General features: G+C 40.4%; 1 protein-coding gene across 3 annotated transcripts in view; it reads right to left on the reverse strand.

The window, feature by feature from the left end:
• Positions 1–631: 631 nt before the first annotated feature.
• LOC127786206 (protein ROOT HAIR DEFECTIVE 3 homolog 1-like) overlaps positions 632–18,417 on the reverse strand; it is a 38,068-nt gene continuing 20,282 nt past the window's right edge. For 2 of the 3 annotated variants that reach the window (XM_052313546.1, XM_052313548.1), the window contains 7 exons: positions 14,575–14,631; positions 14,131–14,277; positions 13,956–14,024; positions 9,651–9,739; positions 9,267–9,345; positions 8,316–8,484; positions 2,625–3,067 (listed from right to left, as the gene is read on the reverse strand). In XM_052313546.1, coding sequence (XP_052169506.1) covers positions 2,820–3,067; positions 8,316–8,484; positions 9,267–9,345; positions 9,651–9,739; positions 13,956–14,024; positions 14,131–14,277; positions 14,575–14,631 — 858 coding nt within the window. In that variant the 3' untranslated portion in view covers positions 2,625–2,819. Of the gene's footprint in view, positions 935–2,624; positions 3,068–8,315; positions 8,485–9,266; positions 9,346–9,650; positions 9,740–13,955; positions 14,025–14,130; positions 14,278–14,574; positions 14,632–18,417 lie in introns of those variants that run through there. The other variant, XM_052313547.1, reaches the window with a different exon arrangement.

Here is an 18,417-nt window from a genome sequence, read left to right on the forward strand (position 1 = left end):
TCCCTGCTCCTTCGCCTCACGCACGTGGTCGACACCGACCCGCATGGTTTTAATGGCATCCCATGTCGCCTTCGCCGAGTTGTGCTTCGCCAAGCCGCGCAACATCTCACGCGGCACAGCTTGGAGAATCGCCGAGAGCGCTGCACGATCCTCGCGGTACTCCGCGTAGCCAGGATCGATGGCCGTCCAGAGCCCCTGCGCCTGCAGGTTTACGCGCATCAATAGTGCCCAGTCCGGATAATTTGCCCTCGACAGGATCGGGAGACGGGCAGTGTGCCCAGCATCTCTCCCCTAAGGCACTAGCGGGAGTGATGCGCCGTCTGCGCCATTCCCCCCGCCGCTGCCGCTCGCGCTGCCGCAGCCGTTGCCGCTTCCCCCGCCGCCGCCACCACCACGGCGGCCAGGCGGTGTGTATGACATCACCGGATCGTCTCAGCAAAGCTCTGATACCAAATGTCAGAAAACTCACGCGAACTGGCTCTCAATCTCACAGAACACACACACTGACGCTTGCAGGTGCAGCTACAGTTAACTGAACAATTTTTCAGTAAAACAGAGCAGAACAGAACAACTGACGAACAGAGTTTTCGCTGCGTAATACCGTGCAGCTTTTCCAGTTTTCTCTTCTATTTATTCATCTCCACACGGAGTTTGTTGCATGCATAACAGAATCACGACAATCTCGGATCAACTACTGACCGCGCCATCCCACGATCCGAGCCGAGTCATCGCAGCTAAAGAATGAAGCAAATATGCTAAAACAGAAAATGCTATTCTACCGGCCAGAATTCAGACTCCAACCGAACTCTACATGCAACAAAACAAAACAGAATATAAATGCTCAAGATTACGATCCAACAATAGCACCCCCGCTCACAAGCGATGCACCTACTATTGCAGTCTGTATAGCTGCCTCCTTGAGTTCCCGCATAGTCTGTAACATAGTAAATATAGGTATATGAATGGTAAAAGAGTATAACCAAGTCAAGGATATATGTAATACAATGACACATATACAATTAATTGGTATCGCATATCTACTTTCCATCTCATCTCTTTTATTTGTCATTGTAAGATGCTGCAATATGCACATCTAAAACACGAACAGTACTGCTATACATATATATATATACACGCTAAACCGCACCCAGGGTGCGGTATAACTAAACTACTCCCCTCACAGCACCCCTCCCCTCCCCACCTACCCACCCCCACCCCCCCCTCCCAACCAACCCATCCCGCACTCTTCCCCATCCTTTTTTCTTTTTTTTGTCCGCACTCCTATCAGTTTGGTTGTCTACTAGCTTGTAAGTAACTCGATTACTGCGGCTGTTAACCCATAAGTAATTGAGTTACTAACCTTTTTTTCTTTCCTCCCGCACTCTTATCAGTTTGGTTCTCTATTAGCCCATGAATAACTGAATTAGTGGATCTCTTAACCCATTAGTAATTGAGTTACTAACGTTTTTTTCTTTCCTCCCGCGCGCACTCCTATCTATTTGGTTCTCTACTCTCTCTCTCTCTATATATAAGATTTTCACATCAAACGAATATTAATATTTTTCTCGTATATCAACCAATTTTTTTTATTTTGATCCTTTCTATACCTATTATATTAGTTGAACTTAAGTTGACATTTTTTTTTTCAAAAATAACTATATTGCTTCTTGCTCGTACATAAGTGAGATACCTTGTTATAAAACATCATCAATTGCTTGACCCCAAATTCAAAATCCAAAAATTTAACTTTATCTAATGAGTTGCAATTAAATTTTGTGAAACTTTTAAAATGAAAAAAAAACACAAATCACCATTTCTATCCTCTTCTCAGCAATAAAAATCTATTGGTGTTTTTAAAAAAATTTCAAGAAAATTTGAAGAAATTTGCTTGGAGGGACACAGGTTAAATTACTCTTTGAAATTTTATCAAATTTAATTAAATTTTATTTTTTGATTTTTTTCCAAATAATTCTATTCCTTTTGATATATTTAGTATTGAATTTTTAAATTTTGACCTCGAGAAATTTATACTTTTAAGCTAGAACTTTAATATGGGATTAAAGGCAATGTAATGTAGTCATTCAAAAAATTTAACAATCAACTAACGAGAAAGGTAGAAAATTAAAACAAAAACTCTAAAGAGAAGCATGCATAGGATAAAACAAAACTAAGTGGCATGGAACAGATGACGCGTGAAGACTCAGGAATACATAAGAAAATTTCTCGATATTCTAGTTAATATTAATCTAAGATCATTCCGCCATTATATTATTCAGTATTTATGGTACATGTATAATGGAAAAATGGTATAATTAAATAGACTGAAAAACAATCTAAAATCATGGTGTATATGTATGTTGTTGCCTCGTTAAATGCCATGTTAATGTTTGAAAATTAAGTAGTAGTATTCCGTAGAAGTTAATGGAATGAGAGTACATCATACTAGTGCATTTCTCGATAAAAGGAAGTCCTTTTTACTTAGTGCGTGCTAACGGTTAATTATCAGTTCGAAAACCATGAGTAGCTTACCTGTTAACTTTTAGAGCAATTTTACCGTCCTTAAGGAGGTACCATGAGCTAAAATTTAGTATCTTATAGTATCTATATATCAAAAGGTACCAAATTTACAATAGAAAAAGTGGTATAATATGGTATCTCCTTAAGTACGGTAAGATTGCTCTACCCTTTAAGTGCACAATTAATAATGTAAGCATACCTAATACTTCCTCCGTTTCACAATATAAGTCATTCTAACATTTTTCACATTTAGATTGATCTTAATGAATCTAGATAGATATATATGTTTCGATTCATTAACATCAATATGAATAACTTACATTGTGAAACAGATGGAGTACAATATATTGGTAGAGAGTTGTTAGCACGTTACTGTGACGTAGAAAAAGAAAGTATTCAATCACGATTCGCAGTGACGAAGATAATTCATTTAACTTCATCTTTTTAATCACCTCAATATTGTTGGCTTTTTTAACTGCATAATTGCGTAAGTCGTCTTTCAGTTTTGCCCTGTTTTCCTCGACTGAAGCTCGGTATGTCTTCTCCAAATCTGTTGGCAATAAGTAAACCAATTACAATGGTATCGACGAGTTCAAAGAAATTGAGTGGTTTAAACGAGTAAACGACTATAAATTTACAATTAGAACGATACTACACATTTTGAGTAAATGGGTGGTAATGATGAAAACGGAGAGGAATAGGATAGTCTCCGATTGGCTCCAATTTTTCTAAAGATAATACTCCCTCCATACTACTCACTAAACCAATAAATATTTTATTATAAATTAAATTTTATTTTATAAAAATAGTATCATTGGATTGTCATTTAAATTTACTTTTCTATGAGTATGATTTTGTTGCTAAAAACATTATAGTATATGAGAGATTTAAAGTCAAAAATTAGTTTTGAAAACTGTGTCAAGTTTGACTGTGTCTTAGTGAGTGGGACGAAGGAAGTAGAAGCTTTGTAAGCCAACAACATTAAGATGATATATTTTTTCAAAGAATACTTCAGGTTTTTACTCCCTTCCTTCCTAATCACAGGGCACTCTTATTTATAGGAAAATCAAACTCGATTAACTTTTGACTAATAATTACATTAACAATATCTAAGTCTTATATATGTTATATCATTAAATTCGTATTTTAAAATATCTTCATATAATACTAATTTTGTGGTTCTCAATGATTATTGATGGGCTGTACCTAACAATTGTATTTATAGAGTATGAGATTGCTGGTAGCACGATATACACGAGATTGTATCGAGAAGACAAGAGACAGTGATTTATATTGGTTCAGTTCTCAAAGATGATTATTGAATAACAACCCCTCTCCAGATTATATGTATTGCTAGGGAAAGCAATGGGGGAATTTGCAGGCTAGTCTAGTCTGTCGAATAGAATCTGATGAGTACGTCTCAACAAGTAAAAGTCAGCGACTAGGGCTCCGACTTTCTCCGGATTCTCTCAATGTGACTTTAGCTACGGCTTGTGATTCGATGCCGCCTCCACGGGAGAATGTCTTACTCTCTAAATAGAACTCGAAGAACGCAAGCATAATACTCCCTCCGTTTCAAGTTATAAGATATTTTAACTTTGGTCAAAGTTAATTTACTTTAAGTTTGACTAAATTTATAGATAAATATAGCAATATTTATAATACCAAATTAGTTTCATTGAATCAATAATTGAATATATTTTCATAATAAATTTGTCTTGGGTTAAAAATATTATTATTTTTTTCTATAAACTTAGTCAAACTTGAAGCAGTTTGACTTTGACCAAAATCAAAACGTCTTGTAACCTAAAACGGAGGGAGTAGGAACCAAGGCAATCCTTATCTTCTCCGGACCAAACCCTGACACCTATATGCACGAAGACAATTGTCTTCCAAGTCCACTTTATCTCCTTAGGACCTAAGTATATCTTCCCGTATAACATTAGGTATGTGGTATTTCCACATGATATGAACCCAAGGAAAGGATATATATCTTAATCCATAACATTGACAATGATATAATTTATGGTATAAATCAATGGTTAAAGTATACTCCTTCCGTACTCGTAAATGAAGTCGTTTAGAACAATGTTTAAGTCAAACCTTAGGAATATAAATCATGAATAACTCTCCAGTTATTGAGTTTGAAAATGTAAAAATTATATGAATAGATTTGTCTTGAAAAATACTTTCATAAAAGTATACATATATCACTTTTCAATAAATAAGTCAAAGTTGTATTTTGGAGACCGTGTCGCTGTCTAAATACGAGTATGGAGGGAGTATTATTGTAGACCGTGTGAAAAATAGACATTGTAATTTGGGACGGAGGGAGTATGTAGCTTTATTTTTCAGGGTAAGGGAGTATCTAGCTAGCTAGGATACACGTAACCAAAACACACACGACCACACAGAAATATGAAAAAAAGAGGATAGCATGGCGTATTAAGGACACATATCCAGTTTAAAGGCTATAGTAGTGCACCATATGATTGGACCATATACCTCATAGTCCACACAACTGAGTCAACTGACTTGTCTGTCTTTTTTAACTAATTATAAAGAGCCCCTCTAGTGAGAATGGGAGCCTAACTATGTTGGTACTTAATTCACGAATTTCCTAAAGAACGACAATTGCACGATACGATTCGTGAACTTTATAATCTAGAGAAAATAATTTTTGTGCAAGTAATAAACTTTATTTCCAGTGGGCCCAATTTATTTAGGTTTCAAACACACGACTCTATAAGTGATAACTTTTTCATGTTTTTTTTTTAATTTTAAAGATTGAAAAACAATTTCAGCTATGCTTTTGTATTTGAATTTTAAAAATTAACAAATGAAGTAAAGCATTTCCAAAAAAAATATAGTTTTGTAGTAGACCACAAACATAGACAAATTTGTCCAGAGTAAATGAAATTTAGGGCCTGTTTGGCACAGTTCCAGCTCCAGCTCCACCCCTCCTGGAGCTGGAGCTTAGCCAAACAGTTTCAGCTCCACCAAAACAGTGAGTGGAGCTGGGTGGAGCTCTCCCACAAAATGAACTAGAGTTGTGGAGCTGGGTTTAGGCAGCTCCACTCCAGACCCAACTCCTGAAGCTAAATTTAGGAGTTGGAATTGTACCAAACAGGCCCTTAGTTATATGTTGCCAGTATGGTTTTATTCTGATTTAGGCACTATTTTTTGGAATAATTATACTTTATTTTGCCCATAGAAAAAATATCTAAGTTGTAACTAGTTTATGAAAGAAGTGATATATAGGAACAACTTAAAGCTATTTAATTTTTAGAAGTGAAAAAATATTCTTTTTGCCTTACGCACCAACATGGCGTTAGCAATGTGGCAAACCACTCTAAATGAGAACTTTATTTTTGAACTTATTATTTTCTAGAATCTAAACTACGCTAGCCCGTGTGGCATAGCAAAATAATACTGACATGTCACATATAGCGGGTGTGATAATTTTGTCCTGTCACGTGTGCCATAGTGGTGTGACCAAATAAAGCTACCACATCAGCCATACTAGCGTGGCCAAATAACGTTGTCGCGTTAGTTAGACTAGTGTTGCAGTGTTGCTTTGACATGCCAATTTGACTAATTAACATGACAAAAAGGTTTAGATCTTGAAAACAAGTTCTGAAATGATTTATTTTTAAAATTATAAATTAAAAAGGTTCACAAAATAAAAAAAAGTTCTCTAAATGGCTAGCATCTGAACATATTCCATTCAATCAGAGAGGTAAAATTTTATTAATAGTGCTTTTTCTAAAAACGAAGGCGAAACTGAAGTACTGGCATTATGCGGAAAAAGGTACTAGATTAGATGCATTATGCGGTAAAATTTTATTAATAGTGCTTTTTCTAAATGTCGGTGCAATCTTTTGTGAATTATATATTGCAGTTGTTTCACAGATTAAACGATGATAAAAGTGTGTGCATGTTTTCAAAGTTCTCTCTCCAGTTGAGCCAGTTAAAAGAATGGTCATAATATTTTTTTAAAAAAAATTACTGTGTAAAAATAATTATTGAAGTGTTAGATCCAACTACAGTATTTTGGGAGTATATAGTAGGTTACGTTGGTACTAGCATATAAGTGAGATTGGAATAAAAGATTGGAAGATAGAGATTTTTATACAGGTTCAAAACCTCTGAGGATGGGTCATTGTCCTACTTCTATTATATTTATAGCTTAAAAGTAGCGCAACGATTATAATGGGGAGCAAGCTAACTAATCTAGCCACCAACCAGTAGTTCTCGAGAACTAGTCTGGCGACGTAGGGTCAATGGGTAATTATAGGGTCTGTTTGCGGAACTTGAGATTATAAGAAGCAGCTGGTTGGTAGCCAGCTACCGAGAATCTAAAAAGTTTAGTTTTCTTAGCTCTTGAGTTCTAGTTATTTTATGAATTCTACAGCGATATCATCAAAGAATCTAGATAAAAAACCGGACTGTTTAGACCCTCTTTGTTTAGGCATATAAGCTAACTTATTAGCCAAAAAGTCTAACCTTAAACAACCGAGCAACTTTTTTGTTTGGATTCTTTAAAGTCATAAGACACTCTTACACTATTAAGCCAAAAACTAGGTTGAAGAAGATATTTTGGCTCATGTGAGTTAAAAGTATGACATCACCTTTAAACTTAGGACTTTAAATTCATCTGCTTATAAATCACATAAACAAAAATAAAGACTTAAAAGCATAAGTCAATAAGTCTAAGCCTAAACAAGGTCTTTCTAATTCTCGGAGAAGTTGTAGCTAAAAAAGCTCTCCAAACCATTCCATAGGCTAAATCTTGTAATTCGATGTCCTCTCCTCATGTGGTCATTATATTTATATGGACAAACAACTTCGGGTGTGTTTAGTTCACGTCAAATTAGAAGTTTGGTTGAAATTGGAACGATGCGACGGAAAAGTTGAAAGTTTATGTATGTAGGAAAGTTTTGATGTAATGGAATTTGGAAGTTTAAAAAAAAAGTTTGGAACTAAATTCGGCCGGCCTTCATATCTACCTAGAACTCGGAGGCTTCTTAAGGGATATGGATAGATAAGTCCATGTAGTTTCTAGGCCGCAGTCTGACATCTTTATTTAGCGGGAATAGAGTTTATAACTTTATCCACAATATTCTTATATTCGGATATACATTTACTTCTGTATTTAATCAGATGTATTGTATTTCCGGTGGCTATGAATTCAAGTATAGGAGGTATATCTAATCCGTAATACTAATAAGAACGATCAGAACTTCTTTTTTAGCAAAAAATACTGTAAGCTGGAGTGTCATGATAAAGACATATTTTTACAATGCCCACAAAAGGTGCCCCAAAATAGGATGTCCAACAACAAATTTTGTCTTTTGTTTTTAGTCTCCCACTTTATACTTAATATACAAACTAGGGACAATATTGTTACAGTAAACTAATAGAACACGTGGCTGAGTCTTTCCCCACTTTCCGCGTGCACACTTTTCAAACGCTAAATGATGTGTTTTTTTACAAAAAGTTTCTGTGCGAAAGTTACTTAAAAATTATATTGATCCATTTTTAGAAAAAAAAAGCTAATACTTAATTAATCACACGCTAATGTACCGTTCCGTTTTTTTTTTCGCAAGAGATGGGTTCCCAACACCCACTAACAAACACAACCTTAAGAGATTATTAATATAAAAACTTGGGATATAAAAGTGATTATCAAAACTAAAAAAGAATTAGTTAAATATTTAGTGAGATACAAAAAATTTCCTCGAAATAATATGTGCACCATAAAAAGAAACAACGGGAATACGCGGTGAGTATCTTACCTTGGCATACGTAATCAAATGTTTTCAAGGAAGGAATAATTACATCATCCACCGAGCTGGTGGGGTTGTCTTCATTGCTTAGGGCCTTCGCGATATTTTTCTTACTTTCAGAAAAAAGGTCACCAGCAATATATTTCTTCAGCATGATTTCGCATGATTTTTCTAGTAGCTGCAAGATAATTAAATATGATATGTCCTATAGCAGAATTGCTTTCAAGGATGACATGACATATATAAATGACAAATAATAGGTTGGGACCAGAATATAGAACCATGTGGTCGAAACAATTCTCATATCCATACTAACCTTTTTAAATTTTCTGTGATATATATAACCCTTCTTATACGACGGGACAGTGATATGGTGGAAGCTAGGCTATATATGAACTTTAGGAAGGTGTTACAACAATTAATATAAAACCATAAACCTTTTATATATATATATATATATATATATATATATATATATATACACACACACACACACACACACACACACACATGGCCTGTGGAAAGCACAAGCTACAGTTAGGGGTGTTCTAGCTAGGCTTCTAGTATATATAAGGGGTGTTCTATGTTCATTTATGTATAATAGATTTCTGCCATTCAGATTAAAACTCATTAAAAGAGTGTACTTCCTCCGGTAAAATGATATTTCTTATGTATAACTTTTACTTTTTTTACTATTGATATTTTCTAAAATAAATTAAGGTGAAAACATAAATTATATTTTTATATGTAGTTTGGTCTTGAAAATTACTTTGATAATGTAATAAACTCTTTAGTCTTTATAAACCTGTATTACAAAAAAAAAATATGGTAAAGTCCCATTTCGAAAATCATAAAAAATCTGAAAAAAATGTTGTCCATATATATAAACGCATAGGATTTATTAAGTGGGAACGACTGAAAAAAAAAAAGAAATACATGGAAGAAACAAATGTGTCCTACTTGCGCAATTTGCAGGATTAACTCGTTCCTTATTTCCTTTGCTGTTGTTACATCCGTACCCACGGCCTCTTTGTCATATCTACAGTCCAAATTAGACATATAGCAAATTATGAAAGAAAATTAGTGCTGCGCGCTTGCAGTTCAATATTGTACTCTTCCCGTTCTGAAGAAAAGTGTTCATCTAAAATAAATTAACTTCAGTCACAGTTATGTCAAAATATATTTTAATTGTTATGCTAAATGATATAACATTATTTAAAGAACACCAAATAAAATTAAAATTAATTTATCACCACGTAGACAAATAAGCCAAACATGCCATGGAACGTGTTTATTAGAATTAAGGAAAAAGGTGCATAAAAACAAAAGGTACAATAGTCATACTTAGTCGTGATTGATTTCATCAACTTGTCCATTTCTTTCCAGAAGTATTTTGGGTGGGCTGTTCCATCTTTAGCCAGAATTTGAAAATTCTATGCAAGAAGATAAAGAAGCAACTATCAAATTAATGAATGCGATTAAATCTTGAACGTACTTGGAAGCCACTATGTAGTATTGAATTTCAGAACCACTAATTAAAGTAATACGGAGTAAATTAGAACTAAAACTCCCGGGGAAAATATGTACTAACTCTAAAATTTTGAACTGTTGATTATAAACAACATAAAATCAAGATAAACAAGTCAAGAAGACGATATGATTTATTAAATGTGAATTTGCAAAATATATAATCAAGAAAAAGAAAATCATGACCACACTAAGCATAACTCTTATAAAATCGGAATTATTAAATAATATTACACTACCGAAGATCTTATCTTTAGTCCCGGTTAAGAACCCCATTTATTACCGGTTGTAGCAAACTAAAAATCTCGATTTTTATTACTGGTTGAAGGAACCGGTAAATAAAGATGTATACTTAAATACAAAATAATATGTGGGATGTGGGATTCAAACTCAAGACCTCTCACCTCAGCTCTCAAACACATTACCATACCATCTGCTACACACATCTGACTTGAATAGAGATGTTTCTTTTTAACTAAGCATAGAAGCATCTTTCACCAACCGATACTAAAAATATCTTTAGTTCTAGTTGGTAACACCAACCTAGACTAAAAATTCTTCTACAATTCGAACCTACACATTCTAAGGGCATATACAAAGGTAGAGTCAGGTATGAGCTCTACGTTATCTAGATATTACCATCCTCCAATAGTTGAAGACAATATGGTCTCTAATCATTAATGTATCAAAATATTTTTTCTTACTATTTTTTCCTTTCTTTCACCACCATGCAACAAAATTTGCTCTAATAAATGCTAAGAGTCGACTCTGAGCCGTTGTCATGCATAACAACCATATTTCTCTTTCCTCCTTTCTCTTTCATCCATGTTATCAAATATACTTGCATGACAATAGAGAGAGACCACTAATAAAGACTGTTGTACATTCCTTAATATGTGATTTGATCAACCAAAAAAGGAAGTGTGCACACCTTATAACCACCTACAACAATACTACAAGGTACTCCTTATTATCCAGTTGAGGGTCCAGTTGGAGACCTGCCCCCGATGACTCCCTGCCACTCTCTCGGGGTGACGCAGGAGCTGACCAGCCCCGAGTCGTAGTCTTGCCCGCGTCTAGCTAGCCTCGCCACCGCTGGTGACAGTACAGGTGCCACCGGCAACGACGCCTTCCTCTCCTTTCATCCCTCCCTCAGCCTTTCCCCTTCCTTTCCTCTCATTTTTCTCCAGGCTCTACTCGCCTCTCCACCACAGCAACGACTGTACCTCTCCTCCTTCAACCTTCTTCCCTTCCCCTTCCTCCTTCCCTCTCCATTTTCCCTTTTGTTTTTTCTCAAAATCCAGATCCAGGTTTAGGTTTTCCAGCGAGTTGGACTGGCCAGCTGGTGGCTGTTCGACATATTTAATGGTCTAGCTCTATGGCTCGATGTAGAGCTCCGTGCAGGACAGACTAAGTGGCGGCGCAGGTCTTCTTGGCAAGTTGTGCTAGAGCTATGGCCACTCTTCGCTCGGGCCATATCTCTCTATGGAGCAACATGGCGTGGTGTGGTGGTGGAAGGTGACCAGGGTGACGGATGGACACCTTTGATGGCTTGGTGCCCAACAACCAGGAAAACCTAGCACTGGTGCATTAGTGGTCATGTTGGACATGTGGTGGTTTGTGGTGTGCAGGCCTTTGGGTGTGCAGGTGGTGTTGTGTGGTTTTCGTCGTGGACACAGTGGTTGGATAGGTGAGGAGAAAGCCTCGCACAACACGCCGACGCTAGAAATGATGATGTTCTTAGGCGTTGTTCACCTTCTTGAAAGCGTACGTTACTATGGAGCCATTGTTTTTCACCACCTCAAGGGATCTCTCCAGGTGAAAATTACCCTAAGATTTGTTTGTACCGGACGATGTCGCCATTCTGTCGGCGTGTCCTTATCGAAGACTTTGTCTTATGAGTTTTCCCGTGATGAACCACTGATCTTTCTATGTGGGTATCGCGGTCTGCGTGGTTAGCTCACTTTGATAATGTCAAGCTTGTTGTCGTTTTTCCTTAATTAACTATGTTGTTGAAAGGTTATTGTTCGATTTCACTTATAAACTGAATCAACTCTCTTCTCTTTTATTATATGAGGTTGCCCTTTTGAGGTTTCCCTCAAAATAAAATTATCCAGTTCAGAACTTCTATTAACCCGCTAACACGCTTTTATGTTCTCACGTTTGTTTTCTTAATACCTGCTGATCACTAGGCATTGTTATTGTACAATATCTGTGTATAAACTTTTTGTGCTTTTTGGATCAGCATTTTCCTTAGTTACTGATTCCATGCATCGATCATTCAAAAGCCGCATGTTTCTTTAGTTCATCAAATTAAAAATAATTTTGCAGGGATAATTTCATCTGTTCTCACCTGAAAAAGTGTGCAGCTCGACAGAATGAGGTAAAATTAATGTTTCATGATGGTTTCAGTCGTTGAATGTCATCTCCTTTTGCTTAAAAAAAGTTATTAAATAGATATGATATGCTCTACGTTCAATATAATTTTTTTTATGTTCTATCATTTTTACAGTTTGCAGCTATTTGTTTCTGTTTGAGTAAATTACACTAGCAGTTCTTAAACTTGTACCGAGGTTTCACTTAGGTCCACGAACTTGTAAAACACACATCGAGATCCCTAAACTTGCTTTAATGTATCATCCCGGTACAAAATCTCGTTTGACCGTGGTCTTGCCTATATGGCATGCTACATGGAAGATGACATATAATTTTTTTTCTCCGTTCTTATCCCTTTAATTTCTCCACTTTGCCTCCTTCCTCTCCCTTCCGCCTAGATCCGGCCTCCCTTGTGGCATTTGGCGAAGCTATGAATCCCCTTCTGCCTCCTTCCGCTCGAGCGCTGCGGCGTTCCCCTAGAACCGGCCTCCCCTGCGGCGTCTGGCGCACAGGAGGAGGACGCGATGGGCCGGCACGTCGACGGCCAGAGAGGAGGTGGGGAAGGAGGCGTCCAACGGCGGGGAAGGAGGAGCGGCCAGCCATGGCACTTGTTGGTGATGACGGTGAGGGCAGCGGTGGGAGAGGAAGTAGAGGGAGAAGTCGGATGTCGCCGCAGCGGGAGGAGAGGAGCCGCGGGTGGCGGTCGCCTCTCCCTCTCCTCCCCTCTCGGTCTCTGCCTGCGGCTCCTCTCCTCCCGCCAGCCGCGCCCCCGCGCCATTCCTTTCTCGTCGGCCGGCGCCCGAGCACGCGCGCCGCTCCTCTCCTCGCCGGCTATCGGCCGCCACCCGCGCACGTGCTGTCACCGGAAACCTCATCCACCACGCGAGGTGAGGAAGGAGAGAAAAGATGGGGAGAAAAAAGGAAAAAAGAAAATTTAGCCATGTCATCATCCACGTGGCATGCCACATAGGCAAGACCACGGTCAAACCAGACTTTGGACCAGAATGATACATCGATGCATGTTTTATAAGTTTGTGGATCTAAGTGAAACTTTGTTACAAGTTTAAGAACCGCTAGTATAATTTACTCTTTCTGTTTCAAGGCCCATTTAGCAATGTGACATCCTCAATGCACCAGCTTTCTGCAGCCTACGTTATTGCTTAATTGACCAAGTTATTTCTGGCTGCTATACTAAGACTTGAGTTAACAATTTTAGAAATTGAATGGTGATCAGCATGCATGTTTTAGAAAATAAAACCTGAAACGCACTTCCATTCTTGATGAACATCTTTATATTCCTTTCCATGTGTTTTTCAGTCCATAGTTGCCTTAGCTAACTATCTCACATATATTTATCGACAAAGTCTCACAGCAACACACGAGGTATCAACATATATATTTATCGACAAGATGACTACTAATCAATTACTTGTCATAATTTTAAGTTCTTCAAACATACCCCTAAATAATGGTCACAAGGATAATCACTACTCCCTCCTTTCCTTATGATTAGTCGTTTGGGTTTGTTGTAGACTTGTTGAAGTTTGACAAAAAGTTATAGACAAATAGAACAATATTTCATCCCAAAACAAATATATTATAAAATATTTAATAGTGCATTTATAAAAACTAATTGTATTTTGTAGATGTTTCTATATATTTTTCTATAAACTTTTTTAAGTTATTTGACTTAGGACAAACTCAGACCATCGTGGAACAGTGGGAGTACGTAAGAAGTACCGTTACCTCTTCTGATCGAATAGAAGAAAAAAGATTATTCTTCGCTTTGTAGCACACCATATATGAGGACACTACCTGTGCAGTGTGTACGTTGCGTTAGGAACTTTTAAATATAAAACCTGAAGATTTACGAACACGATATATGAGCTTCTGATTGAAATTTTTGTCGGAAGCAACTCACATAGTAAGATGTAAGATTAAGTTCCTTGTTGAGCAGTACGTCACGCCATATTCTGTCTGCGCTGTCAGAAAAAACCCTAGCTGAGATATCATGATGTCGGCGTCCAGCAAGGTTTCCAGAAGTGATCCATTCCCTCAGAGATGCACACTGCAAAACATGTTCCAAGAAAAGTATAACGTATTTGAATACTTTTCCTAGATAAATCCAAGAAAAGTAATAATGTATAAAGGATAATATAACAGAGTCCAGATAAACTTGAAAAATAGATTGTTTGATTTTTTTTTTAAAGAAACATAAAAAAAGTTTTGCACATAGTGCATTTGTTTAGTAGCCCAAAAACATGCTAATATAAAACAATTAAGTTGTTGTTTAAGGTTGCTGAAAAGAAGTCAGCCTAATTAATAGTATAATAAAAAAAATAACAAGAATACTCCTACCATATACCTTTTGCTCGAATTCTTCTCTCCCATGCCTATGATGAGGGAAAGTCCTATACTCCAACTGCATATAGAGGAATAGAACATGTGTAAATATATATAAAGCAATTAAAATTTTGAATTAAATTGCATTTCTGTCACGCACTAAGTTCAGGCATAAAAATATAATCCCCTTGCCACCTGGTATTTCGTTATTAAGGTTGTGTTTAGTTCACACTAAAGTTTGGAAAGTTGGTTGACATTGGAACGATGTAGCTGAAAAGTTGTGAGTGTATGAAAGGTTTGATGTGATGGAAAGTTGGAAGTTTGGAAAAAAACTTTGGAACTAATTAATCGTGCATTAGCCGTCCGTTCTATCCTATGCATGCCTACACGCGTTGTCGCATGGACATGCCAGCGTGCACAGCAGCGGTGTTCTATATCATACTCCTTTTAAAGAGAGCAGCACGGCCGTAGTGCGCAATGAATATCACCACTCTCACCATCAACTCAATGCATTTCTAAAGGTTACTAGTAAATTGCTTCTATGTTGCAACGAGATTTTAGTTAAAGAAAATTATCATTAACATGCTATTATCATTTCTACATATTTATTAATCATATGTATACTTTTTTAGTCCCACACTAATATTTTTTTTCTTCTAGAAAAGTAGAGAGTTGATGGGAGTAGTTGATATATGACCTATAACCCCACATGCCATTTTCCCTTAAAAGTAGGAAAAAGTACAAATTACCCCCTATCTATCGTGGTTGACCGAATTACCCCATGAACCAAAAACCAAACATTGCTTACCCTGAACTTCCAATATTGGTCAAATTATCCCCTTCGACCTAATCCAGAGCAGTTTTATCCTACGTGACGTACGCGTGACAATCTAGTCAGCATTTTCTTTAAAAAAAATGGTGGGACCCATCTGTCATACTTTCTCTTCCCCTCTCCCCCCATCTCTCCCTTGCAAAGCACGCATGGCGACGTGGGGACAAGCGGTGGGTGGCGGCGCTCGAAGGTGTCCGATGGCGGGCGAGGCGGGGGCATCGGAAAGGTGGGTGGCAGCCACCTCTTCTCCCCCTCCGATCTCCCTCCCCTCCCACCCCCCATCCCCCAATGGTAGATCCCGGCGGGTGATGTGGGGGCGTGGTGGCGAGCGGGTGGTGGCCGGGGGCGCTGCGGAGAAGGCGGGTGATAGCCGAAGGCATCGACGCTGCGGGTGGTGGCCAGAGGCGTCGACGCGGTGGGCGGTGGCAGGAGACTGAGGCACCTCGTCTTCCAATGGAAAATCTTGGCGACGCTGTTGGGTGCGCTGACCTCCAATTCCACCACCATCTCCTCCCCTTCCCCATCTGGCCATCCACCTCAACTCCCCTTTCCCCCTTCCGCATCCCCTCCAACTCCGGTTGGCGGCAGCACGTCGGGAGGGGGAACGGGTCGGCAGTAAGCTGCGACGGGCGCAGTTGGGTGGCTTTGGTCGGTGGCGGGCGCGTGTAACGCCGCGATTTTCGTTCGGGATTAAAAATCATTAAATAATGCATTTTCTAGAAATTAAATAAAAGTTAAAGCAATTTAATCAAGTGAATTATTGAGGGAATTTAAAATTTCCTTTAAAAATCATTGGCCGAGAATATTTTGTAATATTCTTTGTGCGCTAAAATACTCTCTGAAATTTCCCGCGAATTTTCGGAGCTCGAGAAATAATTTTAAAAGTCACAAAGTTCATTTAATCAATTAAATAAAAAGAAAACCAAATAATTTCCCTCTCCTCCCTTCGGGCTTGGCCCAAAATCCCCTCCCCCTTCCCGGGCCGCGCGCCTCCTCCCTCTCTCGGCCGGCCCAGGCCTTGAGAGAAGTCTGCTTTGCCTCCCTGGTTTCCCTCCTCTCTCTCCAGCCAACGTGTGGGACCCATGGGCCCCGCCTGTCATCCCCAACCTCCCTCCATCCCAGCCAGCAGCCGCTCGTGGCCGCCATTGCCGCCCACGACGCCGCCATTTTCGCGTCCTCCCGTTCGCGCGCTCGCATCCGAACCGAGAGCAACCGCATCCCCTCCACCTCCTCCACTCTCCTCCCCCACTTCCCCCAAAAACCGGCGCCGGTTTGCTCCGCCACTCGCCCACGTCGCCGGCGCCTCTTCCCCCTTCAAATCCGCCTCTCCCGGCCACGTTCTCCCCCTCCGGGACCTATATAAACGACTCACGTGCCTCCCGTCATCCGTTTTCCCCTCTCCCCGAGCACCCCGCGCCTCCTAGCCACCTCCCCACCGTGCTCCCTCTCTCCGCCGCTCCCCGGCGAACTCCAGCCGCCCGCCACCGCTGTTCCTGTCGCAGCCGCGCTGCGCCACCGCCACCAAAAGCTGCGCCGCGTAGTGCCACGCCTCGGCCGCCGCTCCGCCCCTTCATTCGGTAGCCCGAGCACTGCTTCCACCGTCGACCCCGAGCTCCACCACCGCCGGCGCCCTCCAGCCGCGCGCTACCGCCGCTCCCGCCGCTTCCGTGCTGCGCCGCATCCACCGCCGGCTTCGCCGCCGCAAGGGCAAGCCCGGCCGCCGCCTCATCCCTCCCATTCACCACCGGAACCACCTCCCACCGCAGAGCCGAGCTACCTCCGCTTCCACAGCGCTCCAGCCGCTCCTTGCCGGTGAGGGGGACCTCGCCCGGCCGTGCTGCTGCCTCTGGCGCGTTCGCAGTGCTCGCCCTCACCTCGTCCGCTGCTCGGTCGTCTTCTTCCGCTGCTCCAACTCATCCTCTAAGTTCGCCGGTGAGCCCCACCTCTCGTCGTCGCCATCGGCCTTCATTTCCAGTCACCCCGCATCGGTTCTCCCCTCCCTAACTCCCTCTTCTCCTTCCGCAGGTCAAGGGCAACCTCGTCCGCCCTCCGTCCTCGCCAGCCGCCATCGAGCAATCGTCGTCGCCGTCATCTTCCTCCGCGCCGGCCGCCGCTTTCGGTGAGGACCTCTCCTCCCTCCCCTTTTTTTCCCGTCCCCCTTTCTTGCCGGCTGCCGCCTCTTGAGGTGCGTCGCCGTCCCCCGTGCGTGCCGCTGTCCTCCGGCCACCCGCCGTCGTTCCACGTCGCCGGCTGCTGCCGCCGGTGGCCGCGTGCCGCCGCCGCCCCTTGGCTCGGCCGGGCCGGCTTTGTGCCGCGCCAGTGCCCTTGGCCGCCGCTCCCCTCGGCCGCCCGATCGGCTCGGGCCGATCTGGGCCGTCCACATGGTGGACGTGCACCCGAGGCTGCGGTGGACCGTGTCCATCGTGCGCCTGTCCCCTTTGCTCACTGACGTGTGGGGCCCACGTGTCGGCCCCGGCTGCCCCTTGCTGACGTCAGCGATGATCTTTTCCTTTGAGAAAATAATTAATAATTGCGCAATAAATTGGTAATAATTATAGAAATCCATTTAAATGGCTCAAAACTTCTAAAATTCATATCTAATTCATTCGAACTCCGAATTGAGCCATTCAACTTGCAAAATTCATCTAAAATTGAGCTCTACATGTTCGTTTACTTTTTATGTACTATTTCCTTGGTTTTTATTAGTGTTCTTCCTCATTTTGCATGCTAGCGTGTAGAATCCGTCGTTTCGGAAGTCCGCGGTCGCGAGGAAAAGAGTTCGGAAGATTGTTTTGAAGAAGCAAGGCAAGTCACACATTCCCCTTGAGCATGTTGATCCCAATTTATAAATGTTTTACCGTTTGCAAATAAACATGCATGTCTTGCTAATTACATGGGATCCGGGTATTACCTATCTGCTTGCTTGTGTTATGTTTACTTGATATATGTCTTTTGTTAACCTTGGGTAATAAATAAACTAGCTCATGTTACTTATGTGACCTAGCTAGAACTATATGCTTAGCCATGCTTAAT

This window comes from Oryza glaberrima, chromosome 10 (genome assembly GCF_000147395.1).
Source record: "Oryza glaberrima chromosome 10, OglaRS2, whole genome shotgun sequence".
Taxonomy (NCBI): domain Eukaryota; kingdom Viridiplantae; phylum Streptophyta; class Magnoliopsida; order Poales; family Poaceae; genus Oryza; species Oryza glaberrima.